The sequence below is a fragment of the Lygodium microphyllum genome, chromosome 1 (assembly GCF_053477565.2).
Source record: "Lygodium microphyllum isolate KBCC chromosome 1, Lygodium_microphyllum_v1.1.10, whole genome shotgun sequence".
NCBI lineage: Eukaryota > Viridiplantae > Streptophyta > Polypodiopsida > Schizaeales > Lygodiaceae > Lygodium > Lygodium microphyllum.
In genome coordinates, this window is record NC_141135.1 from 131,776,781 (window position 1) to 131,800,779 (window position 23,999).

The window sequence follows — 23,999 nt, forward strand, 5'->3', positions numbered from 1 at the left end:
CCCTCCCTTGCAAAAGCTCATGATGCTCAATGCTACATGGAAAAACAAGGGAAAAGAGCCCTTGGGTGATAGTCCCTTGTCCCTAATTGCACCTAGCTAGGTGTGTGGTGTCTCTCGAGGAGAAGCTCTTGCACCTATCTAGGTATGTGGCAACTCCTAAGCATAAGCTCATGTGACGTTAGATGCTATACCCAAAAACAAGGGAAAAGAGCCCTTGAGAATTGCAGCCTTTTGCTCCCAAACTTCAAATAGCTAGGTATGCTGGTGCCTCCCCTAGGAGCTGAGGAAGACTAAATGGAAGGTGAAAGAGGGGAAAAAGAGGCCCATGGGTTTCAGAAGGTTCATGGAAGGTTCCGGATGATATTATGTGAAGGGTCTTTGAGTCTTAGGATCGACGCAAACACCAAGGCATTTTTCTTACTTCTAAGTTCTGCTCCGCTCCCCCGCCCCCCTTCTATCTGTGTGTCTGATCAGGAGCGCGGGCAATCCTTCCTGCAGATCTGCCGTAAGCATGTCTTCGGAGGGACACATCGAGCAGCGGCCGTTCCACCCGGACGAAAATGTGGCCCGCAAGCCTTCACCCGCCGCTCCTCCTCCTCCATCATCATCATCATCATCATCATCATCATCATCATCAAGCAGCGATGGCGGCTGCTTCGACTGCAACATCTGCCTGGAACTGGCACAAGATCCTGTGGTGACCCTCTGCGGCCATCTCTTCTGCTGGCCCTGCCTGTACAGATGGCTGCATGGCCATTCCACCTGCCAGGAATGCCCTGTCTGCAAGGCTCTCGTTCAGGAAGACAAAGTGGTGCCTCTGTACGGCCGCGGCAGTGCAGGATCTGTAGATCCGCGCCGGAAGACGCCAGCCCCCGACAGCATCCCGCACAGACCTGCTGGCCCCCGCCCGGAGACTGCACGGCCGCGGGAGAGTCTGTTCCAGCAGCCGGGATTCGCCTTTGCAGCCGGACCAGGCCCCACAGCGACTGCACGCTTCGGCGGGTTCACATTCTCTGCTGGATTTGGGCTGTTCCCATCTCTTTTTGGATTCCAGATGCATGGATTTCCTGACAGTACTGGCTTTGGCCCTGGTCATCCCTTTGGGTTCCCAATGGGCATGCATGGTGCGCAGGCCTTCGCACCTGCGGCGTACACGCCTCCGGACCAGCAAGAGACCAAGCTCTCCAGGTTGCTCATATTTCTCGGCTTTCTTGTGCTCCTGTACATCCTTTTCTTCTGAAGGGTCTAAGATTTGTCTGTCAGGGTTTTTCTGTGCCGAGGTATCCATCCTCTCTTATGGAAGAGCATAAGCTTTGTGTCAGAGTGATCTTCTGGCATGTGGCATTCTTCTTGTACAAAGATCATACAGAGTACAGCAAGCTTTGCGAGTAATGCATGCACATGCGCATCTTCATTGTTTGGTAGAATGCCCTAATAGATTTGATAGTCATGCTGTTATGGACTAGTGAGATTGGGATCGTAGTGCCAAAGCACAATGTGTATATCTCACCGGAACATGGGAATTATCCAGCACCAAGTCTACAGTCCTTTCTGGCTTTTTCTGGATTGTTCTAATTGTAATTAAGCTATACACATCGGAGCTAACCATATTCCTGTGCTTAATTAGAAGCTGTCAGCTTATTTTGATGTGTTCATGCCCTAACCTCGAGGGGTCTCTCATTGTTGAGAGAGAGAGCGCTTACTTGTAAGGTCGAATGCCAGATGACTAGAAGGTGATGAGTTCGATTTCTACACCCGCCCAGTCATCTAGTTATAGGTATAAAAAGCAAGATATGAATACAGGTCTGTGGGTTGCGAGAGAGAGTTCACTTGCCAGGTTGAATGCGTGGTAGTAGTAATAGGGATACAAGCAATATTAGTGTAGAGGTTTGTGGGTCGATAAAACAAGTGGTATATCACAATATGAGAGAGAGAGAGAGAGAGAGAGAGGGAGCAACTTTTTGTGTTGCTATTCTGTTGTTTTTGTGTTATACAAGCACTCCATGCCACATGTTCTATCCACATATTGTAAAGACACCTTCATAAGAAAGAACAATATTATTTTAATAAAATAGAATTTGACTATTGGTGATAAAACGAAATGATATATGTTAACCAAGGTATCAGTGTTAGGGTGTCAAGAACCAATATTGTTCAATATAATTACTGTTTGAGAAATGTTTTCATACTCGTTATTGGCAATAACAAATGGTCCTAAGAGGGTAGAAGCATTGTCAACTTGGGCAAAGAGGGTAATATATAGATAGAAGGTGCAAGTAGTGATTGAAACATGATGAAGTGGTCGTGTAATGATAGGGATGTCATGATGAAGAGACCTCATCCTTGCATATTTGAAGGAGGCCTAAATAATCAAGAGAGCATTGATATGAGTGGGATTTGGTCTTCAACCTAAAGCTAACCCTACTAGGTGTGTGGTGAAGTTGGCAAAGATGGTTTAAGAAGTTGGCAAGATGCTTTAAGTGAAGAGTGTCTTACAATTTAAATGACGTTATCTGTGCAATTAGTCGAAGTTGGCAAGATGCTTTAAGTGAAGAGTGTCTTACAATTTAAATGACATTATTTGTGCAATTAGTTGAAATCATATAAAAAGTTCAAAGAATCCAATGTCTATCCTAACCCATGTATTCAAATGACATATAGAGATCTAAGAGTGAGCTAAGTATGTCAAGTGTGAACGAGTGTAGGTTATATCACATCAACATCTAATATATTCAAACAATTCTCCTTTAAGTCAAGTTTTATCTATGTTTTTATGTTGCCCTCTTAAGTACTTTAATCTCATTTAATTATAAGTTTCATCTATGTTTCTATGTTGTACTCTTAAGGACTTTAATCTCATTTAATTATAAGTTTTTATTATTTCAATCTCAATGACGTCCATTTGTTGGCCTTTGATACACTTAATCTTGATTTCAATGTAGTGTTTTTGGCTTTAATGGTGGTAAGTTCCATTTTTCTCTTTGCTTTAGTTGGTTTGGGGTTATGCTATGCATATTGTACTTCATCCAGGCTCATAGAGAAATGTACTTGAATTTTGAGATCTTGTGCAGAATAAATTATTGGAACTATCAATGAGAAAGCTCTTAATTGCTATTATAGCTCTTTAACATAGAGGGGCCCCTTATGGTAGAGGTGTCACTTATATGATAGATGTGAGTCTTTCTAAAGATGGTTATACCTTAACTTTGCTCATAATGTGCCCCTACACATAGAGAGTGGTTGATTTGAGCTCCTAAGAGAAAACTAAGAAAATGGGGAAAGAGTTGCAATAAAGTATATCTTATCACACTAACAAGCATTTTCTTAATCTTTTGATAACAATTGCAAGAAAGTTTATCTTGGAAAATAGTAACAATGGAAATAGCTTTATGAAGCATCATACAACAACTCTCCCATGGTACTATCTTCAACACAAAGCACATAATCTTCTTCATATTCATGAATAACAAAGCAAAATAAATCATCCAAAAGCCAAGATTGAATGGAAAATAATCTCATAATATTGAAATAATTGTATTCAACAATATCTTTGTTGTTCTCTTATCTCTTAATCTCTTAATCTCTCATGGATACGATAGATTGATCATGAATATAGCTATCTCTTTCTCACAATCACTCTCTCACATGCTCTTATACAATGACATAACATAATAATAATCCATAATCCTCTCTTAGTCATGGAGCTACTCTCCAAAGGGTATGTTTGATTCGAAGAGACACTAGGGTCATTCTAGTGCCATTTCAAAGGGTAAGGATCCAAAGAGGCACTTGGGCTACTAGCCCCTTTTGCAGTGATTTATTGTCATTGTCACTTCAAGTCTTCATCTATTAGTTTTTTTATTCAAACTAGCTAAGAAGAACTTCTATTCCCCTCTTTTTAAAAAAGGAAAACATTCCCAAGCTTCTAATACGTCATATAAAACACATACAGAAGACTACAAAAGCATACAAGAGCTCATACAAGTTACAGAAGGCAACAAAACCACATAAATAATGCAAAACCCATATCAATCAATCAAAATCCATCCAAAAGATTGTATCATATCCAAACACATTCTTCCATAATCGTAAGATCTCAAACAGAAAAAAACAATGCTCAACAGAGTCTTACAAAACAAATTAGAATCCAACAAGTAACAAATAGAACATAACATATCAGAAAATTTTAAACCAAACAAAAACCTCAATGAGTCTATAAAAGATATTCAACCAATCTAAACTCATCTCAATATCGCCAAATTGAGCAATAAAAGAATCAAAACCCACACATACTCCCATAAAATAGGCAATAAATCTCAAAAAATCAACAAAAAAAGTATACAGCATATTCCCACACTTATCTATAGAGTATACTCATGACCTTGGGAAGATGAAGAATAAAACTTTTTTAGCTAGTTATCCTTCTATCTTGACTTTATCAACGCCAAAGTTAATAGGACCAGATACATGGCCCTAACCTTGAACGATAAGAAATATTGATATCTTTAACAAAACCTTCTCATACCATAATCCTCCATAACAAACATATGTTTGAAGAGAATAGCACGCATGCGCGCGAACACACACACACAAAGAAAATATCCACATAGATACACATATATTATACACACACATAGAGACACAATAGTTTGAATGATGAAACTCCAAAAAGCTATAAGTGTATTAAGTTGCCAGGATAAACTACGATACACTAGCATGCTCCCTAGGATGCAAGTGCTTTTTCTTAAACTGCATATTTAACTTCAATTGCTCCACTACATTATTCTCATAAACAAAATAGAAAGGGGCATTCTAGTGGAATTGCAAACAACACATCCTTCACCAGCAAAATTACAAATCTTGTAGGAAATGTGTGTGCAAAATAATAGAGCACATCCATTTGAGCACTCAACATATCCTCATTAGGATTGATAACTAATGATCGAATTGACTTCTGGATATTAATGTATGATTGTTGGTACATAAAAGCTAAGTACTAACGAAAGTGTGTGGCCAATTGCACAAAGATATCTACTTGACTTTACATGTGCTCGATCAAACAAAAGATAGAAATTTGAGCAAGCTGTAGGGGTATCTCAGGGACGAGGAATGATGGGCCAATTTAAAACTAGTCGTGTTAATGAACCTTGTAAGGTCCATTACAGTTGATGGTCAATATCATTGTCAAATCCAGGTGTGTCAAGAACCATTTGCAGAGGGAGATTGATATATTGTTATAGCTGAGAAAGGGGAATAAGGGACGAACAATGAAGAGGTAGGAAGGATAAATCATAGAAATTGGATAATTGGAGAGAAAGGGATATGGAACAAAGAGGAAAAGATGACAAAAAGGGTTGAAGGAATTTTGTGGAAAAGGTAGAAGGAATAGGGGTTCAATTGGAGGGAGACTTGAAATGGTAGGAGAAAGAAAGATACTTGGCGTCCAATCCCTCTTCCAAAACTTTGTTTCTAAATCTAATTAATTATTGCCAAATAAAATTTAAACTCATTAAGCTAAAATATGAAAGAAAAAGAAGTAAAAAACTTATCTTTTGCATTGCCTCCACGTTTCTTGTTGTATCTTGAATGTGGTTGTAGATCTTTAGCATCACTTGCATGGATATTTATATTCAAATCCATATATATCTTCATAAGAGTAGAGTATTCAAACCAAGTGTCTTTTTTATAAAATATCCATCCACATAAAGAGTCTTCTAAACAGTTCACATCATATTCATAAAGTCTCACAAAGAGTCTTCTGGGTAGCTAAACATCTTTTTCTGATCCTTCACATTTGCTCTTCATAAAATGATAATCAAAATTTTCAAAAGAATTCTCTTATTTTTTAAATAAAAGGATCTACAATAAAGGGAGAGGTGGCAAAAATAAGAATTTTGGCAGCAATAGCATCATGAGTTTGTTGTAACTGGCCCTCAAAAGTACCAAGTTTAGTTGTTAGACCAAGCATCTTCAAAAGAGCATGATCTCGCTCTATAGTAGTAAGGGAAATAATAGTGGCTTGAGATACAACAAATTATCCTAAATACTAGCTTTTTGCAAATTCATGATAGTAGCAGCCTTAGTTATTTGTTTATGAATGCTAGTGAGACCTTGTTTCGCAAAGAGGTATAAAGTCTTGTGTACATGGATTGGAGACATGAAGTAACTGTTCTCTCTAATGCACATGGATATTGGAAGTCATATTTGAAAGCATCAACATAGCTATCATTGTTTCGCAAAGAGGTATAAAGTCTTGTGTACATGGATTGGAGACATGAAGTAATTGTTCTCTCTAATGCACATGGATATTGGAAACCATATTTGAAAGCATCAACCTAGCTATCATTGTCTATAAAGAGGAAGGAGATCGAGAATCAAGCTGCCCTTCCCATTGTGTCCCAAACAAATTTGTGTAGGAAAGGAACACGGGAAGGGAGCTAACAAAGACAATAGGAGTAAGTGCTTGTGTAAGAGAAGGAATAGAAACAGGATAGGAAGTACCTTGCATATAAGAGCCCTTTCCATGGGTAATCAATAGGGGAGGAGCATCATCATCAAAGCTATCCCTCATCATGGGAGGAGAAGAATAGAAGGTGAGGTTGCAATGGAAGAGAAGCAAGAGGTGGGACACAAACGCCACCTAGAGAAGGAATACATGTAATGACACACTGAAGAAAGGTGATATAAGAGACACTATTGGCCTACCCTTTCCAGACCTTTTTGAAGAGGGAATTGTTAAGAACTTTGCTAGGCATCAAGGGTATAGATATTTTCTTGTGAAATACGGCAATAATTTGCTCACTTGATAGCAAATTGAGTAGCATTAGGCATTGATGGGATGGAGAGAGGCAAGGAAAGGGTGCCATTGATAGTCATAGGAGAAAGCTGAAAATCATGTTGATAAACCAAGTCAGTCTGCTATCTATAAGAGGACAATAAAGAATAACAGAGTGTAGCATCAACACGGGGGAATATGAGGGCCATGAAGTCATGTAGACCCACACAATGATTATAAATTTCCTCCGACAACAGAGAATAATTGTGTATTGATAGTAGGATATGATGAATCATTATCAAGGGTGCCATTTAGACTACACAAGAAGAAATCCACACACACATACTAAGAAAAACAAGGGAGAGTTCCTATAAAACTACAAAAGCACGATTTAGAAGCAATCATGGAAAATATTGACAATTCATAGGACTCTACAAAACATTCCCAAGCAGTCCATAGTCTTATCGAAAAAATTGGACATGACCTATGCACATGTGCAACTAAAAGCTTCATGTAGTAATGTAAACATATAGGCATCCTCAACCCCATAATCATGCATAAAAAGAAAAAAAAGGTTAAGCACATTGTCACCTAGACATAGACCAAACCACACAAAACTAGATTGACTCATACATAAATGAGACAACTAGAAGACAAAGAGAGTAGGGAAAGACTGACATGATATATAGTAAAAGAGTAGGCTTTGCAATTGAGCCCCATCCCCATTTACATGTCATTTGTTCCTAAGATACAATTGACAGTAGTGGACTAAATGAGTTCTATTTATTAAATGATAAAGTAATAGTTGGTTCATTATTAAGTTAACCCATTAATGCAAGGTGAGTTGAAAGTTTGTAACCCAACCTTGCTTAGACATGACCAACTTGGAAGATCTCTATAATATAGTTTATTTAGAGTGCATGCATGCGTGATAGGTGGAGTTAATTTTAATTACAATTTAATGTGTGTGTATTGCACATGCGAGAATCTACATGTAAGTGGTGGGATTCATTAAAAAACTAAGTGCGTTATCATGTAAAGTGCTCATGCAATAGCCGGGATTCATTTTATCAATATTAATGGTTGTTTCATTTTAATAACAAATTATTAGGGTGTATTGTGTTAATATTGTATGGTACAATGGCAAGCCGATTTTATTAAAAAGTACATGTGTTAGAGGGTGGAGGAGGGAAAGAAAAGAACCTAGTGATGTGGGGCACACTTGTAAGGTTTGATGGCACAATGCAAAAGTAAAAAGAAGTCGTAAGTCCGAGTCGTGATGCTGCAAATCTATAATGGAAAGGAACACTGGGTTGACTAGAGTATATGACCACCTATTTAGAAACCAAGAAAAAGATGAATAAAACAAATCCAAAAAAATAGCGTTAGGGGATTATGGGTTGATGGAGAGGAAAGGGGTGGATTTGAGTAGTTATGTATTTTTATTTTGATATTTGTGTTAGAGCAAGATAGTTTCAACAATCTCTTTGAGATCCCCTTATTTTGAGCTTGTCCCTATGCACAAGATTATAATTGATAGTTGTTGTATTTTTTATGGCGTGTTTTAAAAAAGATAAATTATATTTTTAGGTTTTGGATTATTAATGGATGTGTTCATGTGTATTTTTGTGGTTTTGTTGTGGTGGTTTTGTTTTCTTTTTTGGCTTATTTATGTGTGTATTTTGATTTTAGTTGGTTTTTGTTTTGTTTTTGGAGTACTTGTTTTGGTGCATATGTGTGTGGGTGTGTAATGCTGTGTATTTTTTGGCTTTATTTTTTGGTAATTTATTTTTCTTAAAAATGTGTTATGTGTGGGTTTGTAGTTTTTTTTTGGCTTTTTTTTGGATTGGTATTTGTGTGAGTTATGGGTGTGATGGTTCCATGTGTATGTGGTGAATTGATTTATTGATGTATTTATGTTGGTTGACTTTATTTGTTTATTTTAATTATGTTTCAAAAATATGAGTGGAATACAAGGGAAGGGGTACCAGGATGTGGAAGGTTGCGCCTAAAGGCTTATTATTAAAGCCTTAACTCAAAGGTTTTAATTACCCCTCTAGATTAAACTCTTTTAACATTGAAGGCAATTGAACTGGTTTTCTTTTGTATGTTCACACTAGCATGGCATGAACTCAATATTTGATAATCAGTCTTCACACTTGCTTGGGCTGAACTGGTTTAGTTTGAACTAGTTCATAGTTTCTATGTTCACACTGTAGTGGATAGAACTAGTTATTTCACTAATCAAAATGTCAATTTTTATGCAACTTTTGGGTGCCAAATTGAAGGGGAAAAATTATTAGAAAAATCACAATGGTTTGAGCTTGTCTAGACTTCATTCTTCGCATAAAAAATTCCAGAAAAAGAGTTATGACTAGTTGTCCTTGCTCACTGCACTTGTCCGTTTCCAATTTGACACCCATTCCTTGAATAACTAGAAGATAACTAGCTTATGGAAGAAATCCAAGAAAAGATTGAACCAAATGGATCAAAGACCATAATGCTCTGATATCACTTGTCAAGGAGAGGGCTGAGAAGTGAGAAAAAGAAGAATAGAAGAGAGAGAAAAGAGGAGAGAGAATGAGTGACAAGGAGAGAGAGACTAGAAAGATAGGAAAGAAGAGAGAAAAGCCATGAAAATTGAGTACAAATAGGTGACATGAGAGACAATAATAGTATTATGATAAAAGATGTCAAAAATTACATATTTCACGACCTTTAATATCTATGTCAGTGTGACAAGGTATCATTAATAACTTTCTCACTAAAACATGTCATTTGAGCTTCTTACACTTATAGACATGACTAAACTCTTCTTTAAATAGATCCAAATCCTTTGCTACACTGGATCTTTAGATATTATAGTCTTGTGCTTTCACATGTTGCTCTCTTGCAAATTTCTTCTTTCCAGGCCTGACACCTAAATCATGAGAATTATACTCATGGAACCAACAAGATTGCTAAAGTGTATTGGCTTATTCTACCACAACAAAACAAGAATAACAACCAACATTGAAATCTGCCCTGAATACTCATAATTGAGCCCATAGATTCTTAAATTAGAATATGATAGAAAACAACACATATACAACCCTAATAGGGCGCCATCTTGAACGATTTCGACTACATATCAAAGATAGATTTGAAAAGATACATATGAGGAGTTACAACTAGGATATCCACCCTTCACATGACTTTCGATGACACTCAAGGGCTATTTCTTACATATTAGATAAGTCCCCTACATGGATATTAAGGTTAAGAATGTACTTCGAGCCTTAACCGTTTTACTTTAGAAGTGCACTTGGGATATTATATCTGCAAGCTCATTCTAAGCTTGAGGGGGAGTGTTGAGAAATAGAACATAGGTCAAGCTATATCCTATGGTTTTGTTAAAGTGGAAAAGATGTTGCGTGTAAAGTGTCTTAAAGTCAAAGTATCTATCTAGTTTGGGAAATATTCATTGAGTGTGTATTGTGAGAAGAGCAAAATGAAGAAGAAGATGGATTGAGTTTTATGTCTTGTACCATCTCTCTTCCATTGCGCATCTAAATTGAACCCTTTCATGAGAGAAGGAAATGAATAGATAAGAGGAGAAGGTGGGGGAAAGGAAGGAGGAAGAGTTGAAGAGGGAGGAGAATGGTAAATAGGTGGGAGAAGGGGAGGAGGATGGGATGGAGGAGTGTAGAATAGGGAGGAGAAGGCAAGGAAGAGGAAGTGGAGAGGAGGGGAGAAGGGAGGGAAGGGGATGATCAGAGGAGGAAGTGTCAAGATTGTGGGAGAGAAGGAAGGAGTCTCACTTGAAGCTTTCTTGCTTGCACAATGGGAGAATACACACAAGGGTGGAGGCTGAAAACAATTTTCCTCTTCTTAGTTGTGTAAGACAAAATAACTCTAGTACAAAGAAATAGAATAACCCTATATATGGGTCTCAAATCAAACTCAACTAACTAAGGTGGCATACTAACTGAGCCACGAACTAGAGTAGATAAGGATAGCTATCATGTAGCTATTATTCATGGGCGGTGTACCAACCGCGTCTGCAACTGACAAGTCGGTGACATAAATACACAACGGTCACCCTGGCGTATCATGAGTGGAGCTCGATATCTCAACACTCCCCCTCGAGCTCAATCCCAATTCCTGCACACCAAGCAAGTCTCTGAACTTGCGCAGCTTCTCTGCGCCCAATGCCTTCGTGAATATGTCAGCTACCTGATCCTCTGTGCTGACATAAACTAGATCAATAAGACCTAGTAAAACCATCTCTCGCACATAGTGAAAATGCACCTCAATGTGCTTTGTTCTAGCATGATAGACTGGGTTATTTTCCAAGTGTATACTACTCATGTTGTCACAATAAATGACAACTGGCCCATCTGTAGACTGATGCATATCATAAAGTAGCTTATGCAACCAAGATACCTCACATGCAGCCATTGCTGCACCCCTGTACTCAGCCTCTGTGCTGGACAAGGCAACTGTAGGCTATTTCTTGCTACTCCAAGTGACTGCAGCACTCCCAAAAGAGAACACATATCCACTGGTAGATCGTCTATCAGAAATACTACCAGCCCAATCAGCATCAGTGTATCCATGCAACTGTATCTGAACCCCAGTCTCATAAAATAGTCCATACTGCAATGTGGACTTCACATACCTGAGTATGCGTCTAGCCGCATCCAAATGTGGTTTCCTTGGAGCCTGCATAAACTGACTTACCAATCCAACAGCATAGCTCAAATTTGGCTTGGTAATAGTCATATAAATCAAACTTCCTACTATGCGTCTGTACATAGTAGGGTCTTCTAGAAGCTCACCTGCATTTGTGCTCAGCTTCACATTCTGCTCCAAAGGAACTGAAATAGGCTTACAGCTTGTCATCCCATATTTGGATAGCATGTCCAATCCATACTGCCTCTGCAAGAGCTGTATCCCACTTGGTGATCTAATCACCTCAATGCCCAAGAAATAATGCAGCTCTCCCAAATCCTTCATCTCAAACTTCTGCTTCAATAGCATTTTCACATAAAGGATATCTTCATCACTGTCACATGTCATAATCAAATCATCAACATAAATGACAAGTAGCATAATACATTTCTCTATTTTTCTCACATAAAGTGAGAAATCTGCCTTGGAAATCTGAAAGCCAATAGTGACAAGATACTGTCCTATCTTGTCAGACCATGCTCTAGGTGCTTGCTTCAAGCCATACAAGGCTTTCTTCAACCTGCAAACAAACTCAGGATGAATAGCATGCACATAACCTGGTGGCTGCTCCATATAGACCTCTTCTTGCAAATCACCATGCAAGAAGGCATTCTTTACATCCATCTGATGTAAAGACCATCCCTTTGATGCAGCCATAGCAATGACTGCTCTTACGGTTGCCATCCTTGCAACCAGACTGAATGTTTCTTCATAGTCAATGCCATATGTTTGTGCATACCCCTTGACTACTAATCTTGCCTTGTATCTGTTCACAGAACCATTTGCATTGTGCTTCACCTTATAAACCCACTTATAGCCAATTGCATTTTTACCTTTAGGCAAAGGTACCAATTCCCATGTAGCATTTGCTTCCAAGGCATCCATTTCTTCATCCATGTCTTTCTCCCATTTTTCTTTTCCCATGGCTTGCTCAAAAGAAGTGGTTTCTGGTTCCTGTATCACTTTGACCATATATGCATAGTGAATGGCTGTAAATCCATCATATTTCAGCCTATCCACAGGATACCTAGCTCTCGTAGACCTGTGCAAAGTAGGTTCACTCCCAGTGCTCTCAAAACATCCCTGGTCTTCCTTACTCCACGTGTAACAATAGAAGGAATATCCAACTCATCATCAATGCTCTGTTCTAAGCCACTGGATTCACCATCCACATAAGAGTGACATGCATTCACATCAAACATGGGCTGATCAACCTTCTCTTTTCCTTTTCGTGATACCTGCATACCACTATCTCCATTGCTTTGAGAAGATTCTCCTGATCTCAATCTGCCTGTCCATGGCGAAGAATGTGAACCACTGCTAGAGGACGCTCCAGGTCCACTAATATTTTGTGACTGCTGCTGTGAATTTTGTGCAGCATTACCATTTTGTGCATCTACATCATCAATCATATTTACTGGTTTATACCAGCTACTCATCTCATCAAAAATAACATCTCTGCTCACTGTAAACTTATGAGTAGAAGGGTTATAGCATCTATACCCTTTTTGCTGCAGAGAGTAACCAATAAAGATGCACTTCTCAGCTTTTGGATCCAACTTGGATCTCAACTCATCTAGCACATGTACATAGGTAATGCAACCAAAAATTTTCAAATGAGAAATATCTGGTTTCTTACTAGTATACCTCTCCTCTGGAGTCATTCCATGTATTGCTGCAGTGGGAGTCTTGTTCATTATGTAGACTGCTGTAGCAACTGCTTCAGCCCAATAAAAATCTGGCAAGTCTTTTTCATTGAGCATGGCACGAGATACCTCTCCAATATGCCTGTTTTTCCTTTCTGCAATTCCATTTTGTTGTGGGATATGACTGCATGAATATTGCTGCTTTATGCCATGCTCCTGCAAGAACTTTGCAAACTCATTTGAGAGGTACTCTCCCCCTCCATATGACCTTAGGCATTTTATCTGCAGGCCTGTTTCTTTTTCAACTATAGCTTTAAGAGTTTTGAAATGCCCAAAAACTTCACTTTTCTTTTTCATAAAATACACCCAAACTTTTCTGCTATAGTCATCAATAAAAGTGACAAAATAATGATAGCCTCCAAGAGATGTAGCTTTAGTAGTCCACACATCAGAGTGGATTAATTCCAATGGCTTCTCACTCTCTTGAACATGTCTAGGAAATGGTTTCCTTGCCTGTTTTCCAAACTGACAGGCTTCACATACCTTATGCATTTCTGCAACCTTGAATTTAGGCAAACCTGCAACAATATTTTGGGCCTGCATTGATTTAAGTCGCTGTACATTAACATGACCAATGCGTTTATGCAAGATATCAATATCTGCAACTACACCGGTCCCATGTGCAAACATTGCTGCACTCAATTCAGACATGTCTGCATCCAATGTAAACATTCTGCCCTTCTTCTTTCCTTTTGCTATCAAGCAACCTTTATTTTTCATATCCTCAACAAAGCATCCATGAGGATTAAATCTGACCTGCAAGCCCTGCTCAACCATTTGACCAACAGAAACCAGATTCTTGGTGATATTCGGGACATGAAATACATCGGACAGGTATTTCTTTTTCCCATCCTGCATAGACAAAGGAATTTTTCCAATCTGCACAATAGGATGTGCAGTATCATCACCAGTCTCCACAAATCCTGGTTTTTCCATTTTTCTTGCATCCTCCATCCATTCTGCATGACCTGTCATGTGGTTTGATGCACCTGAGTCAACATACCATACATCATTGCTTTCTTCTGCACTTGTCACAGAATTGTTCATGTGCTGCACCATAAACAAGTGCTCATTTCTGTCATCACCCTGTCTACTAGAAGATGCATAATTTCCTTGTTGCAGTTTTCCATTCATGATGTCATTCTGCTTTTTATAGCAGTCTTTAGCCATATGACCCATTTTACCACAGTAGTAGCATTCAACATTACTGTTTGCATTTTGGCCTCTTTGCCATCCACCACAACCTCTTTGGCTCCCCCTGCCTCTAGAGTTACCATGTCCTCCTCCATAGGACTGGTTTTCTTGAGTTTGCTGCATATTCTGATTTCTACCACGGCCTCCATATCGGCCTCCTCTACCTCTGCCTCTACCTCTTCCAGCATTTGAGTAGAAGACAGCTTCTTTTGAAGTTCCTCCTGAAGAAGATACACCACTATTTCTCTGCTCCTCAGAAATTAGAAGAGCAATCAACTCCTCAAAATCAGGAAATCTTTCACGGACGGAAATGGATGTTCGGAACTGTGCATAATCCTTTCCTAGACCATTCAAGGTCACAGAAACTAAATCATCATCTTCCACTGGCGACCCAATGGAAGCAAGTGCATCTGCAATCTTCTTCACCTTCATGTGGTAGTCATTGATGCTCATATTTTCTCTTTGTACATTATGCAACTCTTGCTTGAGCTGCATTTTCCTGGCTTGCGTATTTGTGCTATACATTTTTGACAAAGTATCCCATGCCTCCTTTGGCATACTTGCATCTTGAATATGCACAATCATAGAGTCTGAAATGCTGATAGACAGCCAGTACATAACTTTCTTGGCTCTCTCATGCCATGCTTTAAATGCTTGCATTTGCTGTTGATTGGGAACATCAGGAAGAACTGGTTCTTCTTCATTTCTTGCAACAAATTCCCAATATCCTTTTCCCATAAGGAAATTCGTCATTCTAAACTTCCATGCTTGGAAGTTGTTCTTGTCAAGCTTTTCAGTGACAATCTCTGAGAGAGAATCAGACGCCATTACAGAACACTGCAAAAAATTCTGTCACTGCAAAGAACACAGCTTCAGCCTCACAAAGGCAAATCTGCAAAACTGGCGAAAGTGGTATTTGACCACACAGTCACTTCCTAGTGACGATTTTGCATCAACAGGCAACAGGGATGATTTTGTAACTCCCAATGTCTCTGCGCACAAGCATACGATGCAATTTCTACAGTAACTTTTCACCGACCTGTAGAACAGTGGCTGCACTGCATAAAACTGGGCCTTTTCCTGAGTGCGTACAGAAAACTTCCGCCTCCAAAACAGGCCCCGAAATGGCCTCAAATAAAAAAAACAAGGTCGCCAAGGGCTGAAGCCCTGTCCTGCAGCATATACTGCCCTCTTGCTTCACCGCGAAGGGCGTCTCAACCTGAGACAATGCACTCATGTACTTTCCGGCTGTGCTACCTGCAGAGATCTGCTCCCAAAACAGAAAATGAAAGCAACACTGCTCCTCTTACCAGAACACCGCGAGCTTGGCTTGCTTTCTTGAGGTCCTTACCACGAACAAGGCTCTCATACCATGTCAAGATTGTGGGAGAGAAGAAAGGAGTCTCACTTGAAGCTTTCTTGCTTGCACAATGGGGGAATACACACAAGGGTGGAGGCTGAAAACAATTTTCCTCTTCTTAGTTGTGTAAGCCAAAAAAACTCTAGTACAAAGAAATAGAAGAACCCTATATATGGGTCTCAAACCAAACTCAACTAACTAAGGTGGCATACTAACTGAGCCACGAACTAGAGTAGATAAGGATAGCTATCATGTAGCTATTATTCATGGGCGGTGTACCAACCGCGTCTGCAACTGACAAGTCGGTGACATAAATACACAACGGTCACCCTGGCGTATCACAAGTGGAGCTCGATATCTCAACAGGAAGTGATAGATATGAGAGAGAGGAGAAGGTGGCGATTGGAGGAGAGAGTGCACCACTATGGGAGGTGGGCATGGTCAAGATGGTGGGCGAGGCTTAGAATTTGAGGTAGAATGACATTGGGATGGACCAATGTGTGGTAGAGAGATTGGGTGATGGCATTGAAGAAACGGGTGGCATGATTAAGAATACTAAGCGGTGAGGTGGCAGGGAAGAAGGAGGGAGGGAAGGAGGGAGAAGCTTAGGCTCACTTGTCATTGTAGTCTCTTGCAAGCCAAATGACGTCTCATGATCCTTGTGCCGCTCATTTAGCAAGATCTTCATTTGGATCTTCTATATGCCACTAGACTTAGGTTGCTATTTTAAGAAGGATTTAGAGATAATGAAGGGGTAGAGAACTCACAAAGTGCTTCACGTCGTGTCCCTCATGCTCTTGCTATTGCACTCTCTCCCTCACTCTCTCATGCTCTCTTCTCAATAGTATAAATCTGTCCCATGGATCAGGCAAAGTCTTTAGACCTTTCATGTCAATGACCTTGGAGAGTCTTTTGTGGCCCATCTTTTGTGATTGTAATGCAGACATGGGTTGCTTGGAAAAAAGATTCCCTTTAACAAGGACTTCTACTTGGAGAAGAAGAATTATTAGTGTTTGGAAGGCTACCAAGTCTCATAAATTGAATGTCCTCCTTTGATGCCTTACTATCTTCCAATCAAGAGTGGGTTCTCAAAGTTTCTCAATGTTTTCCCCCTATTCTGTTTGATGTAGAAGCCACAAAGAAATAATGCTTCATTGATTTTGGGATTGTCCCTATGTTAGGCTTGTTTGGGCAAAGCAAACGAGTTGGCTACGAGAAGCAAACCTAGAGAGCTCAAAGGAATAGACAGAGACTAGAGAAAAAAAGCTCATCCAAAAGTTGGTAGATACTTAAATAGCTTGTTTCATTATCTTCTCTCCTTTTAATATATTGTTTTGATTGTTTCCACCCATGTATTTTTGGTCACTTGGGAACTCAACCCACTCAATTTTCCTTATGATTGGATTTCTTAATATAAATGCTTAGAAGGAGTCTCTACCCACACAATATATTACAAGTTGCATTCGACTCTTGCAAAATGATTTCCAACCTATGTGAACATATGCTCATATGGAATTGATCACCTAAATTACCTTAATCCAAATTCAATCCTCCATTTTGTTGGGCACTCCCTTGCTTTTCTGGCTGCTCATGATGGGGTTAACATCATCCCCTCTTCTAGATGCATGCCAGTCCCATGGCACTTCTTTGAGGCTAGCTTGCCATGGTGAGAATTGATGGTGAGTAGTGTTGGAAAAGTCATTGACAAAGTTCAGGTAGAGGAATGATTATTACTATTATTGAGGAACTATCACTGTGTTGGGTGATTTGGGAAAAGTCAAGGGTGATTGGTCCTTGACAATGACAAGTAGGGCAATGAGATAGAATCATAAATCATGGATGATGTAGGGCCATTGATGTTGAGGGATATTTTGAAATTCTTATCATTCGATACCTAAAAAATAGACATACTAGTTCTCTCCCTAAGCGGTGTGGCTACCTCACTAGTGTGGTGGGGCTAGTACTCATACCAGTACAACTTGAAGTTGGGTCAACTACCAAGCAAACTCAAAAATTGTCCTACACTTGAGGACCCAGTTGGTGCAAAGGGATGTGTAGTGCAATGCTTAGGGAGACAATCTACTGGGTGGCTTTGGATGTCTTGCTCTTGATAATCCTTGAGCTTTTTTTTTGGTGAGGGAAAGGTCTAAGCGGTTGGAAATGGAGTCCATTGATTGAAGCTACCATATGTGTCTAACTTGAGGATCCCTAGGCATAGTGATTTTGGAATGTGCCTATCTAAGTTGGAACTTTTGTGTTTGGTTTTTTTCTCTCTCTCATTTTTTTTGGTGATTTTCATTCCTCAGAAGTGGTTGAAGCATTCTTATTAAGCAATCCTTCCTCCACAAAGTAGTAATTCTTCATTGATAGTCTCAAATTGAGCAGAGACTTTGGGTAGAATGGATGAGTGCATTCAACAAAGTGGTTGTCCACCATATCTTCCAAGATACTTATGTAGTAATATGGTAGGAGGAGTGTGCGAAGATGAAACTATACCATAGCCACTCTATCTATCATCCCAGTGTGTGTCCATATAAAAGAAGAGGGGTGGAAGCCCATCTTTATAGGGGATGTGTGGCTATTGCAAAAATATCACTAGAAGCCATAGGTAATTACATGAAGTAATGAACGATGCATTAGGATAGTTACTAAATCTCCTCACAAATTTTCTAAATGCGGGAATCACACACACAGGTTGGAATAGATACTCAAGGGCCCAAACATTAGCTATTTTAGGAAAATTATAGCCACCATGCTCTTTTTACAATTATCGTTGTGCCCTAAAGGATAGGAATAATATGTGGGATCAACTTGCTAGGCCTTATGCACATCGCAATAATCATCCCATGAATATTTTAATTTTCTAAAATAAGGTAGCACCATTGTGGCAGCCCTGGGAATGCTTTTGTAGGTTGTTGCTCAATGCAACAACGACTGCTCCTCCTTGGAGTACTTGTAACCTTGGAGCTTTTGCGGAGGGCTTCCATATCCTGTTGGTCTAGCCATCATTGAGCCATTTTTTGCCTTATCTTAATGAGTAAATGCAATATTCCCAAGTGGAGGGGTTTTTTGAACTTAGGATCTTCATACACTTGAAAATCAAATGTGATTGTAGCATTTTGGTCCCACCTTTATTTATACCAGCACACAAGTTCCTTTGGGCTCTTCCTTTGCTCTTCTATCACTTATACATTTAAAGGGACATCCGTCACCCTTTGTGGCTGGGCCCTTTACACATTCAATATCCTCTTATAGGTTTCTCATTACTCCAGAGTGGCTTGTGAGTCCTATTGTTCATTCCGAACTTCATCACTGGCTCCTTTTGGTGGAGAGTTATAGTCTAAAGGCTCAGGAAAATCCTCTAATGGATCCATTATTGAGGATGGTTCCAATGTTGTCTCTATCAATAGTTGGTGGCCTTTACTTGATGATGAGAAGGTAGGCACTAAAAATGCCATATCCTTAATTTATGATCATCATATCTCACATGGTAGAGATGGGCCAACAAGCTCTATTTGGTAGGTTCATAGATCATCAATCTGAATTTTTCTTTGAAATCAATATTTCCCAAGGCAATAGTGGCCGTTTCCAATTGGGCCTTGAGCTCCTCAATGTGGTTTTTCTAGGATTTTATTGCAATTTTTATTACCTCATGGTACATCCTTTGCTAGGTAGAAATGATGTGCTTACACATAACTACCTGCTCTTTGTATTGACTTTCTCACAAGAAGGCATTGCCTAGATTAGTAGCCATGATTTCTAGCATTTCTAAGGGACCTTGTTCAACTTCTCTTGCCATTTTTGCAATTTCCTCTGTAAGTTGGTATGTAGGGTGGTTTTCATGATTGTGAAGGTGATTCATAGTTGGACTCATAGTTGGGCATGGGCTTGTTGAACATCCGCAAATTCTCTAGCTAGACTTGCCACCTTGTTTCTTTCTTGCTGCATATGCACTCTAGTTTTCCCTAGTTATGTTCAAACCTCGTTTACTTGCTTTTGCACTTATTCAAACCCTTGAATCCATAACTTTAGCTCTTTCAACTCCTTGTATTTGCTCTCTAATTGATGTGGTCCTATTGTTGCACTGTATTCAAGTGGCATGTCTCCACCATTCTATTTAGCCTAGCTTGTGATTTTTCATTGTCTCTAAGTACTTGGGCTTTATCCTTATTAAGATCTTTGCATAGTTGTTCTAGTGCTTGTAGGTTTATTCCTGTCTACACCCATTGACCACTTTTGCTCGTGAGATCTAGCTATGGAATCATCTGATTGTTGGCCAACCTTTTTAGAGGTAGTCTCCTACATGAATATCCCTCTCTTTAGCTTTAACAGTTTTGTTTGCATGGTTTGGAGGGTAGTTAGTATTAGTTGCTATTTTGGTTGTCCTTCATTAACTTTATCCTTCCCTTAGTTGGAAGTTTCACCTCTTTATAATTGATGTGCATTAGTTTTCTTGTCAACCCCTCTCTCTTGTTCGAATCTTTTTTCTTTCTATGCAGCTCTTCTTCCCTTTTGTGGAAATCTTCCTTCTTTCTATGTAGCTCTTCTTTCCTTCTATGCTAGTCTTCTTGGTAAGACAAGTACGCACCAATGAGGAATTCCTTAAGTTCCTTTAACTTGCATGTTGCTTGTTTTTGCTATAGATTCCTTAGAGCCTTTGTTATGGTTGGCATGAGGTAAGAATTTCCTTGTTTTGACCATCTTGCTTTTGTCCTCTTCTCCCTTTCCACTTCTTCAAATGTGTCTTCAATTGTAGTATCAACATCCACCTCTACTTCCCTTCTTCTTTTGCTTCATTTTTCTACCTATGGCTCTATTGTGCCTTGCCCTCATGTACCTTATTCTTCTCCTTATGCTTGTTCTCTTTCCTATGTGCTATGGTTTTTAAGCAAGCTATGGTTGCACTTTCTTCAAGGGGGACCAAATTCTAGACTCATTAGGCATGATGTGAAGACTGTTGCAATGGATACTCCTAATTCAACGCATATCACTCGGGTGATGCGGACCCATATGTTATCATGTAGACCTTTATTTCTATACTTGTTGATACTGTGCTTGTTTAGGGCATTCACAAGGAGGAAGCAAAGAATACATGAACACACCATGGTACTAGAATAAAGAACATAAGCATAGACGTAATCTCTACATAAGCTTCAACACCCATAATCGAAAACCGTTTATGATTCCACAATACACAAACAAAGATTCAAATACTTAAAGAACATGACACAAACATTGAGAACAACTTGCAGCGACCATGAAGACTTGGCGCTGACTCTCTCTATATTTTAAAATCATGCGACTCTCTCCTAGAAAAATACAACTACCTGCATATCAGAATCAGCGCTGCCAGACATACAGGCATTCTGTCCCATGACATTTAAAGACACAAACACATAGGATGATCTCAAACCATTATATCCATATATGAAAGTAAGAGACTAAGGTCATCAATGGAATTCAAGGCCTAGGGATTTACGCCCCTAACACAGCATAGCCCACTGGCACATGCATGACTTGAACCCACAAGCATAGAGTAAGAGACTGAATGACATAAAGAACATACTTATATCCTACCAAAGGCCTTGCACCCCTAAACAGGCCCCACTGAGCTATCATGAGTAGAGCTCCTCTAAGATACTCATAATCCTCTTGTGCAGTTGCATAAGTAGTTCTAGAGCCAATAAAAAAGATGAATGAAGCACAAAATCCAAAAAGAAGTAATAGCATGAAACTATGAACAATTAGAAAGTTATTGGAACATAAACAATAATGTCCATGCAGGAGGACATTTGCATTCCAGAGGACAGATCATCATGTCTAGCAAATACATCACCTCTCATCTCCTAGAACTCCTCATGCACCTCCTGCACCACATCACTGCTATCACCGGCGTGAAAATGCTTCTCTTGCAACAAACTAGCAATATAATCCTCATTATGTCTTTTGGCTTCCAAAGCCTCCTGCAATCTACATTCCAAATCATGACATTTGTCTTCAAGCATAGACACCTTCTCATGTAATCCTACATCCTCATGAGCATCAATTGGCTACTTTACCATAAACACATTCTTAAACATAGCATATGGTCGAGAAACTAGTGCATCCAAAGTTTGAGCAACCCTCTACCATGACTGTTTTACTTCTAAAAGCAAAGCATCATGAAGTTCTTCATACTCTGATTTAAGCACTACTGCCCCATCTACATCCACATTCAAATTTTGAAGAATTTGCTGCTCAACAATTTTCAAAGGAGAAAACCTATCCTACAAAAGTTTATGATCAACTTGTAACTGTGCATACATATCCATGAAATTCTGCATACTATCCAAACACTGAGATTTCAATTCTTCGGTCCATCTTTCAAAGACATTGACTGAAATTTTGTTATGCTCTATCTGCTGCAATGCTAACACCTGCTCATGATGTTTAGCAAATAGAGCATCATAATCTACAGCTTTTTGCTTTAACTGCTGATCCAAATCCTCAGCCCTCATCCTCTCGCCATTCAGCTGATGTTGGAAACTCAAAACTTGTGCTACAATATGTGAATGATCTCGATCATACTGTCCCACATAAACCATGATTTTTTGCATCATCCTTATGACATTAGTCATACTAGTAACCTGAGAAACATCAGTATCCATGTCACGCGAGACCAAAGGAGTAGGAGGTACATGCACAAACTCAAAGTCTCCATGTAAAGCCTTTTGAACAGTAGTAGAAGCATTAGCCGAAACCTATTTTGGCTACTCATCCATATTGCATTTACCCCTTAGCTAAAATTTACCTATCTTTTCCTTCTTTTTCCCTATATTACCTGCAGACTTTAATACATCCCTTGTGACCCTTGCATCCAAATGCTCCATCTTCTCATCATACATTGACTTCCCATGATCTTTTACAAAATCCATAACAACCTGTCTTGCATAAGGCTTTTGATAACCTGGTTGCAACAAATCTTTGTAAAGAGCTAATCTCTCTTCATCACCACCAAAAAGATCAAAAGCATCAGCACTATCTTTCCCATGATTGGTATCCACTATCACATCATCAACATGCCTTGCATCTTGAGACATAGAATCAGGTGTCCAAGTCAATAAAGACTCCATAGTCAAACTAGGATATTGCCTAAAAGCGTACTCATATAGGGCTGCCAAGAAACAACCCATTCAGGATTTATGAAAAACCTGTAGGTTGTTGATGTGCCTGAAAATTTCCCCAAGGCTATCTTGCCTACATTCTTTTGGGTCCCCTAAAAGGCCTTTGAGCATAGGTCTAGGCCTAGGCTACATAATTGGAACCTAATGTGCTATCTTGACATTAGGATTATACTAGCAATTCCAAGTCTCATGGCCATTTCTCTGGCAGATGTCACAATACTTGTCTTTCTTCTTAATATCAGAAAGACCCAAATCTTGTAGCTTTTGTTTAATCTTCTTGTCCAGTTTACTTTCCACAACCTTTGCTTTAATTTTATCTTTTGTTTTCTTACCTTTACTTTTGATTGAAAGAGATTTCTTTTTCTTCTTTTTCTTATGCTTCTTATTCTTCTTTGAATCATCCTTATCCTTTGAATTAGTGAAATCATATTTTGAATTTGAACTAAAATCACTTTCCTCTTCTCCTGTATCACTCTTTGATCCTGAATCTAAATCTGAATCTGAAGTATCATCATCTTTCCGAAGTCTTTGACCTAGAAGTACCCAACCTCTTTTGCACTCTCATAGTAGCTCTAATCATAGTATCGAAAGTATCATTCTAATCAAGTTCCAAATTGCCTATAGGGTTCCTCACCTGACTTTTAAGACCCTTGATAAAGTAAGTAATCCGCATTTCTATGGATGGTGTATCAGTAGCATCCAACTTGTTAAGGAGATTTTTAAACTTCTGAGCATAATCCTCAACCAACATACTCTTTTGCTTAATCTTCTTGATCTTCCTCAAAATATCTCTAGGAGTTTTATCCTTCCTAAACCTGCTTACAAATTCAATTTTTAGTGCATCATATGTATTAAATGCTCCCATTCCATAACTACTGAACTAGTCCATAGCTTTTCACTAAAATGTGGCTGCAAATTGCTGCTTCTTAACCTGATCACCATACAATTGGTTAAACCCACTTGCTGTCCACCTAGTTTCAAACTGGGCTACATGACAATCAAGGTCTTCTTTTTTCTTTCTTGAAACTTAGAAGCTCTGACCTTTGGGTTTGAGAAGCTAATTGGGATTCATTATGTTCGGCTTATGA

General features: G+C 39.2%; 1 protein-coding gene across 1 annotated transcript; it reads left to right on the top strand.

Moving 5' to 3' along the window:
- The first annotated feature begins 307 nt into the window (after nt 1-307).
- Nucleotides 308-1,544, top strand: LOC148041694 (uncharacterized). The gene has a single exon (XM_087681357.1). The coding sequence runs from the start codon at nt 512-514 to the stop codon at nt 1,238-1,240; it is 729 nt and encodes a 242-aa protein (XP_087537483.1). The 5' UTR covers nt 308-511; the 3' UTR covers nt 1,241-1,544.
- The last annotated feature ends 22,455 nt before the right edge of the window (nt 1,545-23,999 follow it).

Bases quoted from the DNA above. Each gene is read 5' to 3' on its own strand.
- LOC148041694 (XM_087681357.1), top strand. From the start codon at position 512: ATGTCTTCGGAGGGACACATCGAGCAGCGGCCGTTCCACCCGGACGAA.